We start from the raw sequence: 24,679 nt of genomic DNA on the forward strand, positions 1-24,679 counted from the left end.
CTACACCTAGTTACTCCAGTGCGTAATAAATATCATCCACAGATGTAAAATTTCACAACCATAATTCTGGCTAACGACGGGCATAAGGACTAAATGTTACTTTCCTTCATTCCATGGTGTCGCTTTCATGTTGTAAATAAAGCACCTACGCACCATGTTAGCACACTATGAGGTGTACAGAAGAATTCCTGTTAGAATATGAGTACACAAAATATTCTCAATGCTAGAAGCGACGTTACCTGCTGGCGCTGTGGGTTCAATTTCGGCTTTAATAGGAGTTAAGGAATTTTGCCGATGAAGCAGAATTTGATCTCGGATGATCGTGCTGAAGGGCAGCTTGGTCAGCAGCACAGCAGACGCTGCAGCGGGTTGACTGTAATCATGATGGACTGTATACCTTCCAGGCGTCCAGCATGTTGCGACAATCGCCAGTATGTATGCTCAGTGCTTCATTCAAATCTCCGTATACTGGAACTCTTGGGAAACTTATCATCGGTGAGTGCGCGAATACAATCCTCAGCACCCGGCTCTGATGTTAGGGCGACCAAGCCTTTTGTAAAGATCCAGATGTTGTACCACACACGTCAAGGAATATAGTATTTATGGACGATGTGACTCTGCGGATGTTGGATACTTATGTGGAATAGGTCAACGGCTGTCCTCGAACCCCGTCGATGGTCATTATATGTCCCCAGTGAGCAGTTTTCCCCCTTCACATTCAATAATATCCTGACTTGATCTAGATTGATAAATGTGGGAGTAACTGCCAACGAAAACCTCACCGTTGACCCTTACGGATGTTCACTTGGTTGGGGAAGCGAACTGTCCCAGACATAGAGGAATGAATTTTGGTAGGTTCAATTCTTACGTGGCTCGCATAGACTGATGTGACATTACTTTTGTACAGCATGTGGTTCGTTGACTCTGCTGGGAATATCTTAATGGACTGGACCTGAGACATAGTGTTCAATGAGAAACAGCGCGTCCTTGGAAGCACCAGAAAAATATGAATGTGTTCATTTTCCGCTGGAACTGCCATCTCCACCCCATTATGTGAGGAAGCCTAAAAACCGGAAAGATTCAGAGTTTTCGATGATCCTCGTCGCCTCTGAAAGCTACCTTTGTGGGTTCGTATCCCATACAATTAAAGTGCGAAATCCCTACTTTCAATCCTGATGACGTCTAATTGCGTTCAACTCCAGCCCTATCAGCAGTCAATGTCTTCCAGGCTCGTTGAAGAAATCAAGTTTTTTATTCCCTCCGGGCCGGACACCGGAATTCGCATCCTTTGTACCCCGCTTGGTCTGCGCTCTTTCATTGACCACATAGTCCTTTCCTCTCGAACGAAGCTCCTTCACTTTATATCACGAATGCCACTACTAAAGGTGTGATGGATTCACACTTTCGTTTTGCAGCATCAGCCTAATAGTGCACACTTAGGGAGGTTCAGCACGCGCTCCGACAGGGACCCGTGGAAGGCCAAACTACCTGCAAACACTCTGCACGAAGCTATCGAATAATCTCCCTCATGGAGACAACGTTATTTCTGCAGAGGCCAGCAAGTCTTTTATCGCCATCGCCCAAGGCCTTCTTCGCCACTTCGAGCAGTCTCGTAACAAAGCTTCGACTCCCGAGCTCAGAAATGTATGGACAGGCCTTGCCCCATGGTCTATGCTCATCTTCGACCACTGCATTATTTCCTGTCGAGAGGAGATCCATCTTCAGAGCTTCGAGCATGCTCCGCTCGTGTTCTACATTCTCAGCCTTCTCGAAATTCTGTCTACCGACAACCAAGTTCGTAGGGATATGGCGGGTACACCAAATTTCATTTCCAGGTTCACCAAGGCATGGATGTGTCTTTTACCGGCCAATCCTTATCGGCTACCAGCCATGACGGTCATAAAGAGATTTGTGCCGCTGAACAAAGCCACCTTCATTTCCTCCATTGATTCCTATGCGAACCAACTTCCCCTTTCAGCATTGCTTTCTCTTGAAGAGGAGTTCTCCCTGAAAGGTCGCGATACGGATTACACTCAATTGCATTGTGTCTTACATTCTGTTCACCAAATCGTCCGTGGATCTAGAAGAGAATCTGTATTCTGTACCACGCTTGCAGCCATTTGCCTGCTGAAGATCACATGCCATCTCTCTCGCAAGCGTTTCTCTCGCAAGCGCATAGCTCGCGATCTTGACAGCAAAAATAAATGCGATGGCGCTCTGCACTGTCTCGTCGAAGGATTTGCCTTCTTTGCTAGACTTGTGCAGAGAATGAGGTACACCATCATTGCTGAGGTTTTGCGCTTCGGCTTGTTGAAAGCGATCCTTCGTTCCGAGACCCTGTTCAAAGATCTTTCCGAGTTCCCCCAGGTGCAGGAGGCTCACGCAATGTGTCGCCAGAGCTGGAAGACCATTTTTACCAAACTCAAAGGGTCCATGGTATGGTCACCCGTACTGCGGCAGTTCCATTGCCAACTTTACCAAATAAGCGACGTTGACACCGCCACTTTTGAAACTGTTTCTCAGGGTCAGTGGCTACTGCTGGTCCATATCGCGGAGAGATATACCGGTCTTTATGAGCGAATGCGCGTCGAACGCGTTTGCCACTTGGTACTCTCATCGCTTACTATGTTTGGGCAGTCCATCTCATTACATTTTCTTAGTGTGGTGTGTCAGAAGGCCTCATGACTTGCTCCAAGTGCCAAGATACGTTCTATTGTTCGATCGAATGCCAGAGATCGGACTACCGCGGTGAGCACAAGGAAAAGTGCAAGAAAAATGAATGTAACTACCGTGCTACTACACGTGCCGCGATCTGAACTAACATCTATTTCCCAGGCCTCGCATCTGAAACATTCAAGGCCAAGCACTTGGCCTTCTTTACCCACGACATTGTCGCCAATGAGTCTCGGGCACGAGTGGTGGAAGTTATGATGGGTCGGTGTGAATTTGCTCGAAACGCCAGCGTCGCAGTGCGAGACGTGATCACCATCCTCGATTTTACCGATGGTCTGACAGAGCCTACGTTCTGATTGGCGCGCGCTGATGAGCAGGAGTGCGTCACTGATGGCATCGCCTTAGCGGATGTTAGAGTACTGGGCGGTGAGTATGGGCCTATCGAAGCCTTGATTAGCCTCTCGTAGTAGTTATTATACAAATGCTGGCTCTCAGAATGTCAAGTCGGACAACATTGCTTTGGTGTATATGCACATTTTATGTATCAGACCCAGTCTTATGTAATGCAGGATAGCTTGACGGAATCAAAAGAAATGTTGAGAACCTCCACACCCGTATGGACTGTTCCAGTAAGTTGTTTCAAAAACCAATCTGCTTCCCTCCATAAACCATCTGTCTACGATTCACTGGGAGATTCGAATGTAGGAGCTATCAATCCATTGAATATGACGGGGGAATGTTCAGTCCTTTCCAGCGAAGGAATTTCAGTATTTCGCCAACGGTTCTCTGCCCATTGTCATTCCCAAATGTACGGCCGAGGTGAGCGTTTGCTCTTAGATTCACTCCCTCTCCCAACTTTTCTAACTCCTCAAAAAAATCGACCAACACCAACATTGCCCTCTCATGCGATTGTACAGTAAACTGAACAAGTCTTAGCACAGGTAGCTGTCCACATTCAAAAGATACTCCGTTGAGTTGAGGAGTATCCAATGGAGCAAACATGCCATGATCTGTCCTTGACAGTTTGCACAATGTTTGGACAGCATGCTGCAGGAAAATCTCACGGAAGGAATCAACTTGGTGCGGTGCCCATCTACCAAGTAACAGAGCCCATGCCGCAACTAATCGTCTAATACTACGGCAGATTGACTTCAACTCGACAACTGAACAGAACTTGACCTACCGAAAACTGGATGCTATATGACCGGTCCTCAGCAAGTTGCATAATGATGTTAACGGAGCTTACCAATGATCGGTCTGTGCCATGCACATAGAGAACAATAACAGAGCAGCCATGTAAAGGCAAGAGCTCTTGGTGGGCATACATGAGAAACCACCGGAAGAAAGAACAATATCAGGTAAGCCAAGGTCAGATAACGCCATCTTCGGCGCAGTTGGTCGGGAACTGGCTTGCGGATAAGCCATGATCTAACGGCGGTCAGGATAAAGCTAGATGGTTATATGACTAGGGAAAGACAGTATGAAGGGACATAAATCAACGACAGGATGGTAGAAGTCGACAAAGCAAGGAGCGCCAAGATACGATGAATCGGAGGTCCAGGGACATCGAGGTCCAGTGACCGTGGAACAGGTAAGGATGAAACAATGGTGTCGGTAAGATTCGTCAACTGCAACATGACGTAGTATTCCACAAGGATTTGCTGTAACCGTTATACGGAAGATGGACCGAAGCCGAACGCGCCCTAATGTCCATTTGTATGGCATGGTATACGGCTGTTCCGTCTCCGTCAAGTGCTCTTACAGACGGCCCCGCCGTATAACGCCATAATACAGCTTGACTTTTGATCTTATCTAAAGCTTTTTTTCAAGCAAAAATTATCATGCAAAATGGCCCACCGCACAGCCATCAGCTAATTGTGGTATTGCCACGTCACTTCCATCACCTTCTCTCCTCCGCAGTTTGACTCTTCGCAGCTGTCTCATCAATTCTCATTCGCATTCAGAACAGAACGCGTAACTTTTCCTTAATTCTTGGATACCTCTAGCTTATATCAACGCAGCCCACTTGGTTGCATAGGTGCAGTTTACCCATTCTTGTGTGATCTTGGACACATCTGACTTGCAATGACTTCCCCTCTAATATTTGTTGCCCTTGGGTATAGATTATCTTATTTGTCTCTCAAGTCATCAAACTATGCTATAAATGATCTCTGGTAAGTCTATATAAGTAAATTTATTTCGTACTCAGGTGTACGGTCGTCAACGACCATAGACGGCCGTAAAGTACCTGTACCGACGCCGATAAGACTTTCAAACTGGCCATACGGTACGGTATACGGATAGTTCTGTAACCGTCTGGGACCATGGCTTTACGGCCGTATACCGTATACGGTACGGTGCGCAGCCCTAGGACTCGGTGGACACCAGAGTGGCCAGAACAATAACGACACGAATCTGTTCCGAGTCCTTGGCTGAACCTCTTCCTATGAGCCATTTGTGATAATTAATGGCGATACCGGCTGCGTCATTCATTGAGGGTTCTGGTCATCCGAGAAAATTGGTACAGCTGCGCCTCTTGCGAGAGCCTCATATATGTCCTCAAGCTGTGTTAATATTCCTCCGGATGACACAAGTAGACGATTGTGGGGGATTGCATGAAGGTCTGGATGCTTTAATCAAGGTTGATGCCCAAGAATGCTGATGAAAAAGTCACACAATTTGTTGTTCAACGTCTTAAAGAGGAGGCGGCGATGGATGGCGATCTCGAGCATCCTTTCTCCGAAGCACACAATACGCTGAAACTGTCCTGAGAGATAAGGTCACAAGATGTCGAGAAAGGCACGGCAAACTAGAAGGTGATGGAGCTTACGATCACGTGGTGTAACTCTTTGCCAGGGTACAGCGGGTACAGCTTGAACGTACATAGGGCTCTTCATATTGCATGCATTCTGCCGACGTGGGGGGAGAGTTATGCAGCGTGTCTACCTGAATATTGAACGCTGTCCCACTTTTTTTCTCCCATCCAGTAGCGAACGTGACGTTTTTGACGCTGTACTTGTATGTGTAAACACACTCAAGCCTTCGATGAACTCTTCGCTCACGATGGCATCAGGTAAACACGAAAAATTATCGCGCCTGACCAGCCCTCGTGGGCAGTGTGGCCATGGTTAACGCCGTTCAAGCTTCTCTTATCTGCATCCTTGACTTCTGATTTTTTACTAGCAAATCATAATACACATTCCAGACCACAGGTGACTCAAATTACCTCTGCCTGCAGTCTTTCTTCCGTCAGAGAGCGATAATATTTATAGACCATGTAGGAACATCCATCGCTTAAATCCAGGGTCACCGAATCCGAACGTCCTTGTTTCTGCATCATCATGCCCCAAGTGAGTACCAGTATACTCCGAATCAGCGCTTTGGAATTGACATACTGAGTGGTAGTACTGCTATATCCAAAATATAAGAAATCAAGGCACAATAGTCCTTGTTGGAAAGCAAATCGTTAACGGGATAACTGTCTCCAGACAACTGGAAGAGACAACGGGCAAGGGCAAGGTGCGTGTACTTTTCGATATTTTTACACCTAGGAATAATTGTAATGCACATAGATAACCCCCATGGGAGTATGTTCATTGTTCACTATCCTCAAATTGCCGTGGGTAGCTCAAATGTATTCTAGATTGATTATACATTTGTCTTCAAAGATGGCGACCAACTCTCGTACAATGTTCCCATTGGCTACGAGAAACCCCATAAACCAGCCCCATGAGTAGATTCCAATGTCTCCGCTAGATGTTGGCTGATGTCTGGCAACAAGTTGAGGGACTGATTTGACCGAAGGTCCTACTTATTATGGCTTGAGAAAAATCGTGGACCTGGAACTCAAATCCGATGCATGAAAACTATCGTGCCATATGTTAGTCTATATCACCATGTACATTAGTGTCCTTAAACAGCCAGATTTGTTGTCTCAAGTGTCCTTTGCATGGTGGGAAGAAAATTGTTAGATCAATGCAGAAATGTGATAGGAACCTCGTAGGGGCGACAAGCTGCAACACAGTCCGGCAATTTGCCATGCCGCTATGAAAAGGCTGTGATTGGTCGATCGCGACTACGTTAAAGGTGCAATCTCGGCTTGGCTAGGCATGAGCTGAGTCGGCCTGAGTTCGATCGGGGGGCTACTCCATTATAAATAGACGAATGCTCCACCCTTTACAAAATTTCACGTTATGTACGAGATGAGACTTCGATAAGTGTCGCTCACTGCTCAGTACCGAGTCTCTTTGAATGAGTAAGCTTCGCTAAGATCCCCATGCTTATCGTGATAAACTAGGATCAACCGGTCCGATCCGTTCTTTGTTTGAAGGTATTGTTCTCTGACTTCTCACTACCAGCCTGAGTCACTACTTCATACTTCCATAGCTCGACAACATCGAGTCCGGACTCTGTCGAATCCTCGATGTATTGTCACGTAAAAGCAGAAAATTTCCGTGTCAACCAGCAGTTTGGAACCCTCAAACGAAGTTCTTGGTGCGTTTGACTGTAAGTATCTCTCTTTCTTTGGATAACTCATAACTCATAGCCGTGTTGTTCTCTGGAGAAACAGTGGATGTGTGAGCTTGCAATTGTATGATTACAAACACAATATGATATCTACGTGACCGAGGATGCTATAGCACAAACTCGACACTGGTCATTTCTTTGGAGGGATATGAAGAGGGTCGAATAGAAACTGGACGAGAAAAGTGCGCTCTCTTTCTCCTGGCTTTTTTCTCATGCTCAACTTCATGCGCTTGCAGAAATGGTCTGATATCGATACCATCTATGCCGAGAGCCTACCTCTTGGTGACGTATGTCTGTCGTATTGGCCCTTCATCCTCTGTTTGACTCATGTTCAGCTTGATACGATTTAGAAGGGAAGGAAATGTAATATCACCGTTAACGCTGAACGCATACAGTCCCCTCTACTAGACAGAAGAATCATCGAAAACGTGAGCTGCGGATCTGCCTGAACCCCTGCAATGCATCCTGATTGGCGGTGACCATCAGCGCTCCAAGGGGCATCAGTACGCTACCACGACAAGAACCCAACAAGGATGGACAAAGTGCAGGTACGTCTCTTCCTACCTCAACCAGCTTCTCTGAACTGACTAGATCACTATCCAGGATTCGGTCAGATATGTTCGCATCCGATACAAGCCTCCATGCACCTTGAGCAGAACTAGAATTTCAAAATTAGCTGCCAATAATACGAAGACATTCAGCGACATAAGTTGGTCTGTGTCCTTGAAGGCGCGGTGGTGCCGAGGAGGCCTCGGGAGAATGGTTGTAGTCAGAGGATAGAACTCCGGGGAAGAAGGCCGTGCTTCCGTGAAGTGGATATGCGCATCCTTCCGTGATCGTACAGGGTTGCATGGTGAACTTCTCCGTTTTCTCATTCCCTCTCAAGCTGACGTTCTGTAGTAGCGATTGGTATCATCAAATGCGGCCGAAAGTATCTGGATAGAGGAAGCGTTATCGTACGTGCTCTAGTCTCGTGTCTCTTCTTCGATGCTTACGTCGAGCTCAAGGGCCAACACGTTCACACGTTTCATCTCGGACAGCATAAAGGGAGAAGGAGACCTTCATATACTTCCTTCCATAGTGGCTCGGTCAAGGCATCTCACATTGATGCAGAACCTGCCGCCTCATCGTTACCTCTTTCCCCAATACCACCAGAGCGAAGTACCCTCAGATCAGCTGTTGCGCCTGCCTTTCGCTATCGCGAAGGATGATCAAGACCTTAGCGAACGGAATCAAAAAATGCTGCTATTGGAACGGACGATGGCGAAGTCTTGGAGGAACATCCATAAAGGAGGAACGATCGTCCTAACCCCTCGCTGGATAAGAACGATGAAAATGCTATCTTCGGGATTGTCGTGCTTTCGTACCATGGATTGTTTGTTCGTCAGTCGTTCGCTGTTCCCGGTGGCGTGTTATACGAGTAACGACGCACGGAGTGGTCAACCGTTGCCGTGTTGCGACGTCAACGGCTGGCTCTACTACAGCGGGGAAGTGTAGCTGGAGGATCTCCTTGAAAGAGGTACATTTTTCCGCACTTGGACGTTCCTTAAACTGGCGCTCATGCGCTGGCAGAACTGGCAATTCAGATATTGACAGGAAGAAATCTTACCTGAATCGATCGCCTCTCGCACGCTGATTGATTCATTTCTTCAAGTCGGGCCAACGCTGCACCTGCTCATATCCCCATGTTGTTTTGAATGCCGTCCTTGATTTCCTTTGCCTACCTTCTCACGGATACTCTCCGGCCCTAGTCCAGGTGGCGAAGGCATGGATACGCGCTGTTGTTTATGTAATCATGCTGTCTTCCGTACACCAAATACATGCCTCCCCATGACTATGCGTCATTGATACCTGCTAGACTTCAGAGGGAGGGTGAAAAGATCGTCGAATTACATGGCTGGCCTTCCTGCGTTTCCGCCTCGTGAGCCCCATCAAAAGTTCGATACAGTCAAAATAAGTCAGATACAAGGAACTGAACCTCGAGATGTAACACTATCAGCCTTTAAGTCACATCCGACCTCAGCTGCTCAGAGGAACAGAATCACCTTCTCCAAAGATACCGATGAAGAGATGATCAGAGGCTCCTCTTCAGAATCCTCTGATGCACGTCGATAGATTTTAGCATTTCATACGAAGGGTACAGGTGCGCATTTTTCTCTCTTGACCAGCTCCTGTGAAATGACCACAGTACCATTGACTGTTAAGACCGGATACACTTCCTCCGATATCAGCACGCCGACATTTACAAGGATCACGTCACGAGGTTATATATCAATTGGGTCGAGAGATATAGGATGTGAGCACGCACGAAAGGCCTAATCATCTGTTCTCAGCATGACATCACTTTTATACCTCTACTAATGCAGCAAGATATTCGATTTGACTGATATACAGATGGCGCGACTCTTTGGGATAGCGACTTATGGTGCGAAATAATGGCAAGCAGGGGTCAGGGACTCTGAGGAGGAAGACCACGGATGCATCGGGTCAACTTGCGGCCACTAATTGACTGACATGCCCAATCCTTACTGTTAGTGTTAGTGTGCTCCCTCATCCTGCTTGTATGGTACCGGCGTTATCTCTCGAGAACACGCCACCCGTGCAATCTTAATCTGGTGACTTTCGTCTCTTGTCTCGTTGCTCCATCATAACACGCCCGGCCCATGATGCTCTTTGGTATTTCACCAATGACTTGCCACTGATATGCAAGCAACATAGGGCAATGCGATCTCTGGCGCGAGACTGCTCGAAAATACAACGTCAATGACTCTACCAACATCCACATTTCTATACATCCAAGTCGCGAATCATGCCTTTCGTTCTTGTCTTTATATCGGTGCTCAGGCCTGTGCCAAATGAAAATCATATCATTTACCCTGGGCCATTGAATGAATGCCTTTCAAGAATACACTCCGTAAGTTTCTTTGATTCTGTGGCTCGATGCTGGTCCTGACTATCATATGTACCAGTCACCACTCGTATTCACCTTGGCCCTCATCTTCCCGGAATATGAAGGCAACTCCTCTTGTGCAATGTAATTGCCAAGACATCAGGCAATGTTGGTGTATGCCGCTCGCCTGAACAGTAACTTTGATTAGGTGAATGTTTTGCCGCAACTCAGCATCCACGAGATCTGATGGTGCAGATAGCATGGCAATAAATGGGAACCTGCAAGACGTCATAGTCATTGCATCTCACCAGTCCTGACGTTGTTTGATTCTCGCTGAAACTAAATCGAGTTCCTACAAAGTCTTGATACCTGGTCTCCAACCACCAAAAGCTCTTTATCGTATTTAGTACAGTGGGAAAGCAAGGCGAATCTATCGTTTCTTCTTCCGGTCATCCCATCCTACTGCGTACGCACCGTCATTCCGGGCCCTGGCACGTTCCTTTCAGTGCACAATGCAGGAGTCGTTGGTTGTAATTGGTTATACCAAGAATCAATGCTGATCCCGAATGAATCCTTGGATGTAAAAGTCGACACCGCTGCTTTGATCCTCATCACCCGTCCTTCGGCCACTGTTAGCGTCACTGCTACCCGCTGCGATAACAAATTAGCTGTCGATAAAGAACGATACATCCTCATCTCGCTCCTTTCGCTAGCGAAAGGATATGTGAGTTTCGCCTTGTTTTCTTCTCCCGGACAGAAAGACGGAAAGTTCGTCTGGATACAGTTGTGCAGACCAACGCCCGAGACACATATGATGGATGCTTGTCAAGACGATCCTCGGTGAACCTCAAGTGTCATTCTCAGGAGGACAGCCATGGTAACCTTGATGACGGGGACGTTCGTTTTGTGGTGAGATTATGCATATGGACAGGATAGAAATCGCCGAAATGCGGACTTGAACAGCTCGACGTGACTCAGAGTGGGCGGGAGTATGACACATGCTATTAAGCGCATACGGTCACCTCTACTTCTCAGAGAAACAATCCATATTTTCAAAAAACGCAAGTATCGCGTCCATTGCCTGAACTCTCCAGTGCACCTCGATCAATCCAGTATCATTTGCATGGGTCCCACTTTATGCTCACAGTCTCTATTCACTTGACCTTTATGATAGCCCACTGGTGCATTAGAAAAGTCTCGTCCGCACTTTCTCAGTATATCACAATCTGAATCAACACATTCCAAAAACTGAGCTGGCGCTCAATCCTCATTTACTAACATCCCTTGGTCAGCTTTATTTCATCCATCCCACCATCACGGCGAAGAAATACAACCATAATTCCAAGCCTATCCTCCATCCAACGATGCTGGTCCTGAAGGGAGTACACGTAGCGGTGAAAATGGCACCTTCCTATATACCAAAGGCGTTGCTTCAGCTCTGACTGTACTGGATATCATCAATATACAATCTTTGATATGATTTCTAGGCACATCTCGATGGCTATGATCGATCTCAGAAGGGGCATCCTGGACTTCAATTGCCGCCGGTTACGCGTGTCTCATGATATTTTCGGGCGGTATTCAAGTTATGTTGTGGTGCCCTAGTTTGTCGGGTTGGATTCCTTAAAACCATAATGTGTTAAATTGAAAAAAAAATTATACTGTATGCAGTAAATAGGAAAGGATTGTTACACAGTAAAGACCAGCGATCAAATATTATCACAGCTGCCTTTTCTGTCATCTAATCAATTAGGCACATTCTGCGGTGACTTTACCTGCTCCATCTCTACGACAAAATAACAGTATCCCACTCTCCTGAACCTATCACCTCGCTCATGACGTCAACGCTACTGCCGCTGTAAGCATCAACCGTCGCTTGTGCGACTTTCTTGCCCTCCTTCGGTAGCATTACCTTCATCGTCGAAACCACGCCCATCACGACAGAATATGGGAGTCGTCTTGTGTGTATTGAGGTGAGCCGAAGGATGAGAGGGATTGGAGGACGAGAGATCTGACGCATGAGTGGATTGCACCATAGAACCTGTGCACGCTGGTGTAGGGATTTGGCCTGGGGCGTTAGCTGGGTACAAGGTACGTGCTCTTGAATTCTGTGAGATGCGTTCAAAAGCTCATCATTCTCTTAGACGTGCCCAAAAATTACGTCGAGCTGGGAGAAGTCAGGAGAGAAACATCCGCGGAGCGTGCACGACGCGTATATGGACGCCCGGCGTTTGTTGAGAATGCAGTCATCAATGTTGAAGCTAGGAAGAGGAAAAATGAACACGCACCTGTGCATACGACTATGGATCGTGATCACGAAGCCACCGAAGGCGGAACTTCAACAGGGAGAAAAAAATCGCAGCCCGAACCTGTGAGCTCGATGGCAGAGGGTGATGCTGCAATCGATTCGAATGGCGGCAGAGATGAACACAATTTGCATACACTCGACATTGGTCCCCTCGATGATGATGAGTCCTGGGTCCAGTCCAGTCATTGTGAGTATGCCGAGAAGCAAGTGCAGTCAAACTAACCGTTATGGGGCAGATCGAGATCCCGAGGGACTTTATTTGCAGGCATCTCAACTGCAAGGACGAGACTTTATAATTTGGCCAGAAGAATACGATGCGGAAAACGATAGCACCAGAGAGTTCTCATAGAGGGTGCTGATGCTGGAATAATGGGTCTTTGGACGAAGGCAGGGAGGGTCAATTTGACATGTCGATGATTGGAACTTTCTTGAATGCAAGGGGATAAATTTCATTCGCGAGGTATATAGAGTGAGAAGTTTCTTGAAGGTGGGCCGAGGTTGCAACTTTGGAGGATTACAGACAATAGATTTCTTGAGGCTGTACAAAGTATATAACGAAAAACAACTGAAATTCCAAGTCAACACTGGACATTCCACAGTAGAAAAGGAATACACGAACATATCAAGCACGTCTCGTGTCCAGTACTGGAAGCAAGTCAATGTTACTGACTAAACCAAGATCTCAAAAATCCTGAGAAACACATTTGTAGCTAGAATGACAACACGAATTTGTGTGGAGGCTTGTGTGAGTGTCGACATGACAAATATCGTGCACATCCATGACATCTGCATAGATGAGGCAGCATTAACATGCCTGATATTCACCTTGCTACTTTAAAGAGATCAGCGGCGACGGGCAGCTCCACATCCACAAGGTATCTTGGACTTCACCACGATCTTCGCTACCGCCAATGTTCGCAAGCTTCTTTGCCATCATTGGCCTGCGGACGTGATACCAATGTGACGTAGGCATCAATTTCGGAAATCTGACGAGGCAGAGCCCAGTGCTGTAATCAGAAAACAACGAAGCAGAGCCAACAGTTCAAGGCCCCTGACCTCCCCCGTCGATAGTATCGCTCCTTTCCTTTATCACAAAAAGTTAGATGCGAGGAAAGGATTTCGTAGATTAGCATCAGGCACGTCCTGTTTTGTATCTCTCGAAGGGCAGAAGGCCGTTAGTGTGTCCCTGCTCTTGAAGCCTTCAGTCATGAAGATATCTCCATAAAAGCTAGTGCATACCCTGACATTTTCGCTTATAGTCGGCGGTATGCAGCGAGTGAGAACTATACAACGGAAAATTAACATAATTCTGACAAGCGTCTCACGGTGCTTCCGCTTCTTTAGCAGAGAAAGGCCCTCCTTCGCCGATTTCAGACGACATGGCCTGTGAAAATTCCAAGCACCTGGTCTGGTGTGTGATCCATGTCCAGTTCCTCTGCACTTCTTGGTGGTGAAAGGTACACGCTTTCCTTTATAGCATACCGAAGAGACCCATCGTTAAGGTCTCTTGATTCATGGTCCATTTCTTCGAAGACTAATCCTTGTCTTTGACCTGACGCCCCTTCCTATGAACAAGAATATATACTGCACGGAAGACGAAGTGACACATTCAGAATCTTCTGTGAGAATCACATACTCTCTCCACAAATTTTAGCCCTGTATTCCTTGGCCCACCCTCATTGTCATGGCCGTAAGTTCGCATAGTTGTGTTCACACCTCGGCCCATTGCCAATGAATTTCTGGAGCGAACAGACGGCAGTATGAGATACGTCAGACAAGGAGAAATTATGCTCACTCCAGGGTTTGCCCTCTATGGAAACGAATCCTACTTACAAGCATTCAGTAGTAGAAAGAGTAATTGAGTACAGGTCAGATATACCCTGTGCATTTTGGCGACACTTTAGAGGGTCCAAGAGTTGTCGCAGCTGTGATTAGGACATGCATTGTAACTTCAGCTCGTCCATAAATACTATATTCCTTGACGTGTGTGGTACAACATCTGGATCTTTACAAAAGGCTTGGTCGCCCTAACATCAGAGCCGGGTGCTGAGGATTGTATTCGCGCACTCACCGATGATAAGTTTCCCAAGAGTTCCAGTATACGGAGATTTGAATGAAGCACTGAGCATACATACTGGCGATTGTCGCAACATGCTGGACGCCTGGAAGGTATACAGTCCATCATGATTACAGTCAACCCGCTGCAGCGTCTGCTGTGCTGCTGACCAAGCTGCCCTTCAGCACGATCATCCGAGATCAAATTCTGCTTCATCGGCAAAATTCCTTAACTCCTATTAAAGCCGAAATTGAACCCACAGCGCCAGCAGGTAACGTCGCTTCTAGCATTGAGAATATTTTGTGTACTCATATTCTAACAGGAATTCTTCTGTACACCTCATAGTGTGCTAACATGGTGCGTAGGTGCTTTATTTACAACATGAAAGCGACACCATGGAATGAAGGAAAGTAACATTTAGTCCTTATGCCCGTCGTTAGCCAGAATTATGGTTGTGAAATTTTACATCTGTGGATGATATTTATTACGCACTGGAGTAACTAGGTGTAGATGAATTATTATAAGCTACAGTTTGACATAAGAATAAGGCTACAGAATGGTGCACTTTCAGATCGTCAAGCAGATATACGGTCATAAATCGATACCTGGGGAACCATCACGTACGATCTAAACAAAAGAGATGTACAATCAGCAAGTCGTTGTCAGATGTATAAAGAAGAGTTATGTACCCGAGCTAAATTTTGCTGCATCTTCCTGCCTCTCTGGCGACGCACTTTCTCAGACGTGTACTTCAACCGGAGCTTCGGCATATCACGGACAGGCCATGCATTCTCATAGACTCGAAGGATGCTATGTTCGTTCACAGCCTACGACATTAAGGTCAAGTGAGCGGTCGGCAGTTAACGACAACCAGTGAAGACTCACATCATCACAAATAGCCTGGATTTGTTTGACGCTTTGGTTCTTGAAGCTCTTCTTGGTTTCAAGTCTATGATGAGCTTCACGATGGACGTGATTCTGGAAGAGATAGGTAAGCCCGGGAGAGAAGCCTCAGCAGGAGAGACATACGACAACTTGTTGATAAATGGCATCTGGCCAAGAGAGGGTCTGTTCGAGGTTGTAGCCGCCGGATTTCGGGCGGCCAGGTTCTCCAGGAGGTTTCGGTATAATCTTGACATCTTCATCATCAATGCTGTCCTCCTCTAGTATGTTTCCTGAAAGGTTATCATCGTCTGATTGCATCGAGACGTCGCTAGCGTCCGAGACGTCCGACAGTGGCAAGCCAGGGTCGACAGGAGGAGGTGACGAACTGTGCTCCCGAGCGATAGCAAATTCCCGGCGTGCGGTTATCGAAGGGAGAGGAGTACGTGCAAGAGGTGTGAATTCTATCCGACGAGTTATGAGCGGAAGGTGTCGGAGCATGGCGGCTGTGAGGGAGAGAGGGTATGGGCAGTGACTGGGCGAATGTCTGGTCGTCACTCACCTTAAAAACAAGCAACCGCCTTAACAATGAGCACATTGGGATCATCCACTGCTTTGTTGAGTACTTATCAGAGGATACCATGGCCATTATTGTATCAGGACATAAAGCAAGTCTTTGTAGTGGATGTAGGGTGGGGAAGCAACCACCGGGAAGTTCGATCATCCACGCGACGCGGCATACGGGCCGATCATCCCGTTTCGATCATGAATCCGACTTGGATGCCAATCTAAATCTTGTTCAACCACCGTGTTGAGCCCGTCTGTCCTCTTGCTAGCTGTCCTGAACTTCATGTTTGAATGACCATATAAATACATTTTTTACGTCCAGATTATATATCAAGACACTCACCATGTCACTTCCCCCCCACCATATCGGTCGATTCCCTTTGTTCCGTTCCAACCTCGGCCAGCTCCGAGCTGCATTGTACCAACGCGTTCCTCCTTTGTCGAGCCCACTACATCCATCCACTCGCTCCCTGCCTTGACCATGTCGACCTCATCCATTCAATACCTCATATTCATCCGCTCACTTTTACACGCTACACCTACCACCACGACCGCTTCGTCAACCATCACCTCTTTGACTCTTTCTACGAGGGACTTTAGTCCTGTCATCATTTGTCGGGGAGGTCAAAGGGTTGCCGTTCCAAAGTTCATCTTTAGAGACGCTGTGAGTTTATCTTGCAGCTTGGGTTGTGTGTATCGTGTGCTTAATCAGTTCTCTCAGGACAATATCGCCATCCTAGAGTTGACATTTGATAAAATCCTTCAATCTTCCTATAAGACTAAAGGACTCAGAGGGCACGAGGGCACCATAGTCTACATTCCCCTCAAATACTTGCCCAACTTGCTTCCATATGTCACATCTGTCGAATTCGATGTACGGAAGGGTTCCCACCCTTTCATTGGTCTCTTCTTCCTCTTAATTGTCGCCGTCATGGTAGTTTCTGTCTCGTACGTCTGACCTGTACTTCTCCTTCTTCATGTATTCTCACTTTTACCGCAGGAATGGCTACCCCATTACGCACCTTCCTCTCCATCTCTTTCAGCTCATCGTGACAGTCATGTACCATATCTGCCATCTGGTGGTACTCTGGCTGGTAAATAGCATTGAGGCAACCGGATTATTGTAAGTTTATCAAGTTGCTGCCTTTGCTTTTATTAGCATGGCTGATCTTTTTCCGAATCAGCGATTTGAATGAAGGCATTCGAGTTTAAATTATCTCATTCAGTTACATATAATCGTGTTGTATCAATGTTCCACGATATCTGATTTCATTCAATATATGGGTATACTGAGTATGATATACGCGCGCAATTCTGAGCGAACCTGACAATGGTTGCATCGTAAACACGCTTGACGCGTTCTTACAGAGCTAGATGTTTTTATGAGCGCAAAGAGTATGAACGGAAAGATGTTCACACCTACATTATTGAATTATTCAGCACGTCGTCACATACTGTACATACACGCTGTAGATGCATTTCCAAGAGCGTAATAATAAAACACAAGGAGATCTAACCTGTGTCACGCGAAGTCCGTTTGATGGCTGACAGCTAGAACACATGGGAAAATGATCTGTATGCGACTCATCCGATTCCTCCGATTGGTACACTCGTCACTTGCACCCACGGACCACAGTGCGTGCTTTGGTACCTCCCTGTCCTCGCTATATTACCCAAAAATCCTTTTCGTAAAGCCAATGCAGTGAGGGGACCCGACCCATCTAAATCTGCAACCACCCTACCCACAAGCAAGTCGCCATGGAACTCGTCTTGGACCTGACCAAGCTCATCAAACAAATACAGAAAATCCGATGATTCCTTGATGATGAGGCGAATCAAGATGAAGAGGGTTCAGAAGAGAGGCAGGATGCTAAGGCTGAGGACACTGGTATGGTCCCATGTCTTCCATAGAAAATCGACACTTCTGATGTTCTCGCAGATTTCATCTATGATTTTCCATAGGCTAGCTCTCGGTAGGCTACGATAAGGGCACCGTGCAATAGGATGAGGAACGGGATAAGAACCGCACAGAGTTGGACCTCGATGTACAACCGAAACTGTGGCCTCCGCCTCCAAGGAAAGAAGATCTGCCAGTGCTGCGAGGCCGCTGCCAGGTGTGTATCCAATCTCATCATGACAATAAATTATCCTCAATTTGTCGTCCGTAGTCATTTGCGTTTGGATGGGCTTGTCATTTATCGACTTCCCCCTTCATTGCTGTTGTAGTGCTCATCGTCCCCATCCTTTGCCGTTCAGCGAAGACTTTGTATCAGGGAAGACCGAATTTTGTGCACGCTTGGAGCGTGACGCATCAAGGCTTGGTGATATTCGGCACTGAGGTCTATGAGAGTGCATATTATGGTATGATCAATCTTAACAGTCATCATCCTTCGTGATTCAAGAATTATATTCATTCAGTAGCCCGTTAATGCACACAAACATATTCATCACGATGGAGATGTTTCTTCGCACGTCTCGGTATCTTACCGGTGACCATAATACCCTATTTGGCAAAACAAAGGAAGCAATATCAAGGCACGTAGACGTACCCTGCGCGTGCGCAGTTGAAAGACACCATCATCTTCGTCTCTTCTCAAGTGCCCTCAGTGCATTCAATGGCGTCTCTACTTGTCCATCTACACGATTTCCTGCAAAGCTGGCTCTCGCCGCCAGAAGAGGTAAGCTCGCATGTCCAAGTAGTTTGTTGGGTCGGATTTAATGTACCTTTTCCAGCGCTATCATATCGTTACGTGACTCACTGGGTCCTCTGCTTCAGTAAACTGTTTGTCTTTTTCGGTGGATGGAGAGTTATTGGCGAGTGGAGGTATGCCCACCTCTTTCTCTTTCAGATTGCTTACTGATCGCGGCCTCGCGATCCAGACGACGCGGAGTCAATTCACATTTACGATACACACACCGGAAAGAGAGTACATCTTATTCAAAACCCCGGCGAGAGCTGGGGGCAGATAAGCAGTATTACTTGGTTGCCCTCTTTAAACCGGTCCAGCAGATCTCTGGCACTCTCCTTTGGGACCGGCAGGGGAATAGTGGCTATTTATAACAGGGCCAAGAACAGCGTGTGTCCTCTTCTTTTAGCTCGCAACGAGCTTCGTTTAACGGCAGCAGCGCAAATTTCAGGAAGCATTACGTCTATCCCCCTTTCCCTCTTCTGACAGTGTGGAAGCGCTTTCTTATGATCCACGGGATACGCAGCTCGTGGTTTCTAGCCAACATGGTGAAATCAAGCTGTGCAATTTAGATTGGACGTGTAGGCATGCACCCGTCTCTCAGCGTCGTCCTATTGACCTCAGTTAGCTTGCACTCTCAACGTCATATGGACAACTAAATTGAAGAACACCATTCCGAGGTCATTGCGTTTCGTTGACGAAGGCAGACAGCTCATTGTCTTCTGCTTGGAATCAAAGGAAATGTAGGTTTAATGTTCTCCCAGATTCCTTGCTATCCTCATTCATATACCATCAGTTTTAGGTTATGTATCATGACTGAAGATGGGAAACCGAATATAAAATGGTCATGAACCCTTAAATCACCCATGTAGGCATCACCTACCTTCGTAAGGACTAGTAAGACAATGCTAACTGACTCGAAAGTGGAAGCGCCGCTCTCTACAAAGGCCACCATTTGCTCGTTGACAATCTGACGAGCGGATTTGATCTCTACGCATTTCCTCATTCTTCGACTAGCCAGACATTCCCTGTTCCGATGACTCGGGAGCGCAGCATCATCAAAGATGCTGTTTTTGCAGAAGACGGTCAAGTCGTGGTTTGTGGAAGCGACCATGGGGCTGCATATGTATTTTCGTGTTTGAACGGAGGCAAGAAGCCATTGCAGATTATGTATCATGGCAAAGGTGAGTTTTTGGTCAGGATCCTGGTACTACCTGCTGCTCATTTGTTTCAGATCGTGATTATTTGCAGGTATTGGATGTGAGCGGAAAGCAGTGACATACTTGAACGCACTCACAAACCGCGAAACAGGCTGCCACGGTATCAGATCGGCATATGGTTGCCACCGGATCGTCTGGAAGAAACGGGAGCGTCGTCTTGTGGGAGAAGCCAGTAAGCGTTTGAAATTGATGGTTCAAATATTTTACGTGAGCTGAGACCTTTGGAGGTGAAACAACTGAGCAAGACAGAACGTGATCTGGCCGACGCCAAAGACAAGATTCAGTTCCTTATTTTTGCCTTCATTATCTGGGCATCGTGGTCGCATCTTCCGGCTTTGTATGACATAGGTATTCATTGAGTTTTCTGGGATGTTTCAGCTGACGACTGTGAAGGTGTTGGATTGGGTGCTGAGCTGGGTGCAGTACGCGATGGATTGCTTCTTGGTTAAGCCTCCAGTCCGCGTTGAGAACCACGTAATATTATTATAATCAATGTCACGTATTATCAAGCTATTGTAAAGTAGAGTAACATTCTTTTTAAACCTGAGAAATTTAATCAGACCCAACGTAATCTCTATAATCCAACGTTCACGTTCAGCCTTCAAAATCAGGGAAAGACAGATGAATGATCATGACAGGGTTCAGGCCGAACATCGGCTTTGTCAGCAGCCCAGTCACGCATGCAGTGAGCGACTCAGCGACCTTCATGATCATTGTCCTTGGTCAGTGCATCGCTCTCAAGTCTCACTCTCTCATTGCCATTATTTGGCGCAGTCAACGATATTTCTACCTGAATACGCATGGCAACCTCTTTCTCTCTAGCTCTACAAGGTGGAAAATCGACTAGGGCATACGGAATACTAGGTGCTTGGGGAAGGAGAACCGTTTTCTCTGCTGGACGTGCTTGATGAATCTGGAAAGTTTGGTGAGCATATTTTAGTGTATATAATGGCGAATATTCAACTTACTGATCCAGTGCATAGTCTGCCAGTACTGTGTCCCGACATCCCCGCATATTCACGACCCATTTCTTCTCGCCTTTGCCTGCTCTCATGACGACAATTGATCCACACCAACGATACTCTTCACCAACGATGGCCTTGACAGTGTCGTTCTCCCTCAGGAATATGTGATTCTTACAGAAGATTCTAAATGTGTCGCTTCGTCTTCCGTGGATAATCTGCAGTTCGCAGTTGTGTTTGTGGGGTTGGGTCCAAGGGCCGTCAAGTGCGTGGGTGCACATAGGATCCTGCCCATTTCCATTATCCAAGGTCGGTATTTTGACCCAACGACGACCTTGCTGGACGGAATATATGCGTGCGAGAATGGGCCGAGTGACAGTCTGGGTGCAAGGCAGATCATTAGCAAAAGAGGTTGAGTGTAGTATCCCAAATCGCCTTACCTTTCTCATCACAACAAATGGCCGTTGTCGTCTGGATGGCATCAGAATACTTCAAAGGAAGGGAGTGTGTCGTGAATGGTGACTTTATGGTGCGTCTTCTTTGCTGCCGTTGCTATTGGGCAGTGATGAATCATGCAGCAGGCTCTAATGGTGGTGTATCGTGCTCAAGATGCTCGACGCACTGTCAGCGTGTCTGTCACAGATGGGAACAAAGGCGCGTAACGCAACAAAGGAATCTGGTCGGACTCTTCCGAATCCGTTTTGACCATCTACTCCTTGCACTATCCATCTCTTCATCCTCCTGCCTGCAAACCGTGATGGCGGATTCCTTGATGTTGGATACAACTACATCCGAAAGCCCAGCGGTCACGGACGTCGACAACAAACGGGTAGCTACATTCTTCTTCCCATGTCTCTCTCACTTACTTTTCTCTATCCAGCATTCACCATCCTCCTCCACCGTTCCGGTCCCATCACAAGCGATGTCCGATGGCATATCTACAGTCTCTTCTTCGGGGACGAGCCAGCCTAGACGCGGTTTTTCTTTTCGTCCCCAGCCCTTACCCACTCTCACTGTATGCTTTCCGTTCTTTTCTGATATATTACTTTTCATTGACGTTAATATTTAGCCTGTACAAGTTCGTCGAGTGACTTCATTTCTCAAAGGATATCCATTGACTCACTTCCCCTTTTAGCTCAGTGGAAAGGCTCGAGTCGTAAAGCAGTCCTCTTACCAAACAAATCGAGCCCTTGATGATGTATGCCATGCACATTGTTAGCAGAATTTCTGATTGACCTTTGTATAGCTCGACACTCATACGGCAGATATCGGTCTACATCGCAAGCATGAAACACCCGAGCTGTTACTGGTAAACCGTACTGTACCGGATGACTCCGTTTCCATCAATGAATTCTCTAACCAGTTAAAACATGTCAATTTGCGTGCCATGTCAGCTACACATCTCGCCGGGAAGGTTCATGGAGACTCCAGGCAACATCAACAACCGGAGGACAGGAAACAAAGATTACGAGGCACCGATTGTTCCAGCTACAACCTTCGAGTGACAGGTATTGCAACCAACGATACATGCCCCCCAGCTCTCCCTGAAGCCATTCTTGAAGAAAATGTCGAAGATGCTACTGCCAATCAGAAGCAGTTTGACGAACAGCGTCATATCTTTATTTCCGACAGGCAGTCTGCAATACACAAGGAGACGAATTTGATACTGGAGAAACTCTTGGCACTCAAGAATGGCCAAAACTCTACTCCTATATATGAGGACGATGCATATCGCAAGGCCTTTGAGGAATTCGAAAGCACCGAAAGTAATGTGTCTCACCTCCACAAGGCTTCAAGAGTTGGAACTTCAGCTACCCCTCGGCGTCTCGTGGACGGGTCTAAAGACCACGAGGGAAGGGGGAGCCAATCCATGTCAGGCTGGGGCAGGTATTCAGATAAAGATGTAGCTATCGGTGCCAACAAGTCTAATCATGGCGCACCAGTACCCATACGTATCTCATGCTAGTCGATTGTCCGTTGTTAATGATTTTGCAGGCAACCCTGTCCACAACCAGCGATGATCAGACCACTTTTACCGGTGACAAGGCATCAATAGTAAGACGTGTGTTGCTTTCACAGCCTGTATTCACGCTTTGCAGGGCAGCATCCGACCACATATTGCTAAGAAGCAGGTCTCAGTTCCAGATGATAAAATTGTACGCACTAGCTGTTTATATCAAACCCGAACTAATATGTCTTAGGGTCGAGAAACTATCGCCCCGCCTTTACAATTCAAGAGATGTAAAGCAGGTAGGGCTGGATTCCATTCCAAGTCCCTCAAGAGTTCATGGCCCAATTCCCCGCTGCCAAACTTTGCTAGTTCGAGCCCATCATCTCCTCGCGACCCTTGGCCCAGATTCGGAAGACACGCCAGTGATGCTCCTGCAGCACCCCCTCGCATCCCAGGCAAACGCGAGCATGATGTTACCGCTAAGGGAAAGGAGAGATATCATGGGCATGGGAGATCAGCAAACTCTGAGGGATCACGTCCAAATGCTTCCGACGCAGATTCGGATGAACCCCCACCACCACCTGAACAGTCCGCGATGAAAGACTTCCCACCTGAATTTGTGCGATGGATGTCAAACGTGAATCGTATACTGGAACGGCAAGTGCCCTCAGAGCCCCAGTTGTCTAGTAACTCTAGTCCGGTTAGGAAGGTAGAAAAGAAGCGAGCTGGACCCTTCAAGGACCCTATCTCATCCAAGATACACTCGCCAAGGGAGAAATGGATTTTAGTAGGTTGAAAGCTTATGTGGCTGGCATCGACTGATGTCAATGATACTTTCGTACAGGGAGAGGTTCGCCGTCTCTGCTGGGAATACCTTGGCATTGAAAACGGATACGATGTCGTGTTCAATGGAATCGGCGCGTCCCCAGAGGAAGTGGAAGAATATGATTCTGGGGGGCCTACACCACTTGCCAACCCCATGCGGCCTGACTGGGGTTCTCTAGGCTCCCGTTGGAACCTTGATCTGGGAGAGGCTTTCTACGTTCAATTTTGTAAGGACGCCGAGAACCCTGGAAATTACGAGTTTTCAAAGAATGACATCCTTGTCGCTTTTGAAAACAAACTCAAGTACCTTCGTGGGTATGTAAACAAGGCAGCTCCCTTAAGAAATGAGACCTCAGCTCAAGCTCTGGAACGCTTCAATGCCTCACTCAAGCACCGTCGTGATATCTCCAGACCAACGCAATGTCGTCTTACGGTTAGTCTCCCCGTGTTCTTTTGTCCATCAGCTACGTGCTGATAGACGATCTCCAACGTGCAGCTCAGAGATATTCGCTTGGAAATCGCAGGCAACAATATGGACCTTGGTGGTGGAAGAGTCGATGCGAGGTGGAAGTCTGTGTATACGATGCTCAACCTTCTCGGGAGAGAAGGGATCAGCTCAGACAAAAGCGATGGAGAGGGTGGACTGTGTATGGTTAAGCGGAGGTCTTGGCATAGCGACAAGTTAACACAACTCCTCGACATCACCAACAAATTGTACGACTGGAAGAATGCCTACGGTAATGCCCATCCAGGAAATAGGCCACATGAATGGATGAGGCATAGAAGGGCTACAGCGTCGAAAAGAGCACCCATTCGAGGACTGCCTATAAATTTCTACGACCGCGATTGGTACCAGCTCCTTACGGACGTCGAGAAGCGACTCTTGCGTCCTCAGCGTGAAATGCGTCTTCCAGCGTTTGTGGACAATTAGATTTGTATATTAGGCCTAGTTCCGATTACATTCCCCGAAGGTCAAAAATATCCGATGTGACGACTGTCTCGACGTATCACTTTTTGTATCCCTTATCTATAATACAACTCTTTATCGGGCAGTCTTTTGCGAAATATCTTACAAAAAGGATCTAAACGACACGGCATACGACCCGATCACCCCCTTCTGATCGATCCGAT

The 24,679-nt window shown here is 47.0% G+C and overlaps 5 protein-coding genes across 5 annotated transcripts; 3 read left to right on the plus strand and 2 right to left on the minus strand.

Moving 5' to 3' along the window:
* Positions 1-14,979: 14,979 nt before the first annotated feature.
* Positions 14,980-15,837, minus strand: EV420DRAFT_1478202 (uncharacterized protein; the record flags this gene model as incomplete). The annotated part of the gene is made up of 5 exons (XM_060469466.1): positions 14,980-15,003; positions 15,079-15,081; positions 15,189-15,281; positions 15,340-15,432; positions 15,484-15,837. The coding sequence occupies 5 exons, from the start codon at positions 15,835-15,837 to the stop codon at positions 14,980-14,982; spliced, it is 567 nt and encodes a 188-aa protein (XP_060332455.1).
* A 547-nt stretch (positions 15,838-16,384) lies between these two features.
* Positions 16,385-17,115, plus strand: EV420DRAFT_1640962 (uncharacterized protein; the record flags this gene model as incomplete). The annotated part of the gene is made up of 4 exons (XM_060477166.1): positions 16,385-16,567; positions 16,625-16,851; positions 16,904-17,026; positions 17,088-17,115. 4 exons carry the CDS (start codon positions 16,385-16,387, stop codon positions 17,113-17,115), a joined length of 561 nt encoding a protein of 186 aa, XP_060332456.1.
* Positions 17,116-18,355: 1,240 nt separating this feature from the next.
* On the plus strand, positions 18,356-20,259 carry EV420DRAFT_1640963 (uncharacterized protein; the record flags this gene model as incomplete). The annotated part of the gene is made up of 8 exons (XM_060477167.1): positions 18,356-18,459; positions 18,511-18,581; positions 18,637-18,727; positions 19,515-19,774; positions 19,825-19,850; positions 19,902-19,982; positions 20,038-20,158; positions 20,204-20,259. The coding sequence occupies 8 exons, from the start codon at positions 18,356-18,358 to the stop codon at positions 20,257-20,259; spliced, it is 810 nt and encodes a 269-aa protein (XP_060332457.1).
* A 394-nt stretch (positions 20,260-20,653) lies between these two features.
* On the minus strand, positions 20,654-21,254 carry EV420DRAFT_1640964 (uncharacterized protein; the record flags this gene model as incomplete). The annotated part of the gene is made up of 3 exons (XM_060477168.1): positions 20,654-20,723; positions 20,779-21,152; positions 21,213-21,254. 3 exons carry the CDS (start codon positions 21,252-21,254, stop codon positions 20,654-20,656), a joined length of 486 nt encoding a protein of 161 aa, XP_060332458.1.
* Positions 21,255-21,529: 275 nt separating this feature from the next.
* On the plus strand, positions 21,530-24,479 carry EV420DRAFT_1640965 (uncharacterized protein; the record flags this gene model as incomplete). Its single annotated transcript, XM_060477169.1, has 10 exons — positions 21,530-21,601; positions 21,653-21,787; positions 21,842-21,850; positions 21,908-21,970; positions 22,019-22,714; positions 22,768-22,827; positions 22,872-22,928; positions 22,974-23,510; positions 23,568-23,981; positions 24,045-24,479. 10 exons carry the CDS (start codon positions 21,530-21,532, stop codon positions 24,477-24,479), a joined length of 2,478 nt encoding a protein of 825 aa, XP_060332459.1.
* Between the last annotated feature and the right edge of the window lie 200 nt (positions 24,480-24,679).

This window comes from Desarmillaria tabescens (genome assembly GCF_030435595.1).
Source record: "Desarmillaria tabescens strain CCBAS 213 chromosome Unknown EV420scaffold_12, whole genome shotgun sequence".
NCBI classification, from domain to species: domain Eukaryota; kingdom Fungi; phylum Basidiomycota; class Agaricomycetes; order Agaricales; family Physalacriaceae; genus Desarmillaria; species Desarmillaria tabescens.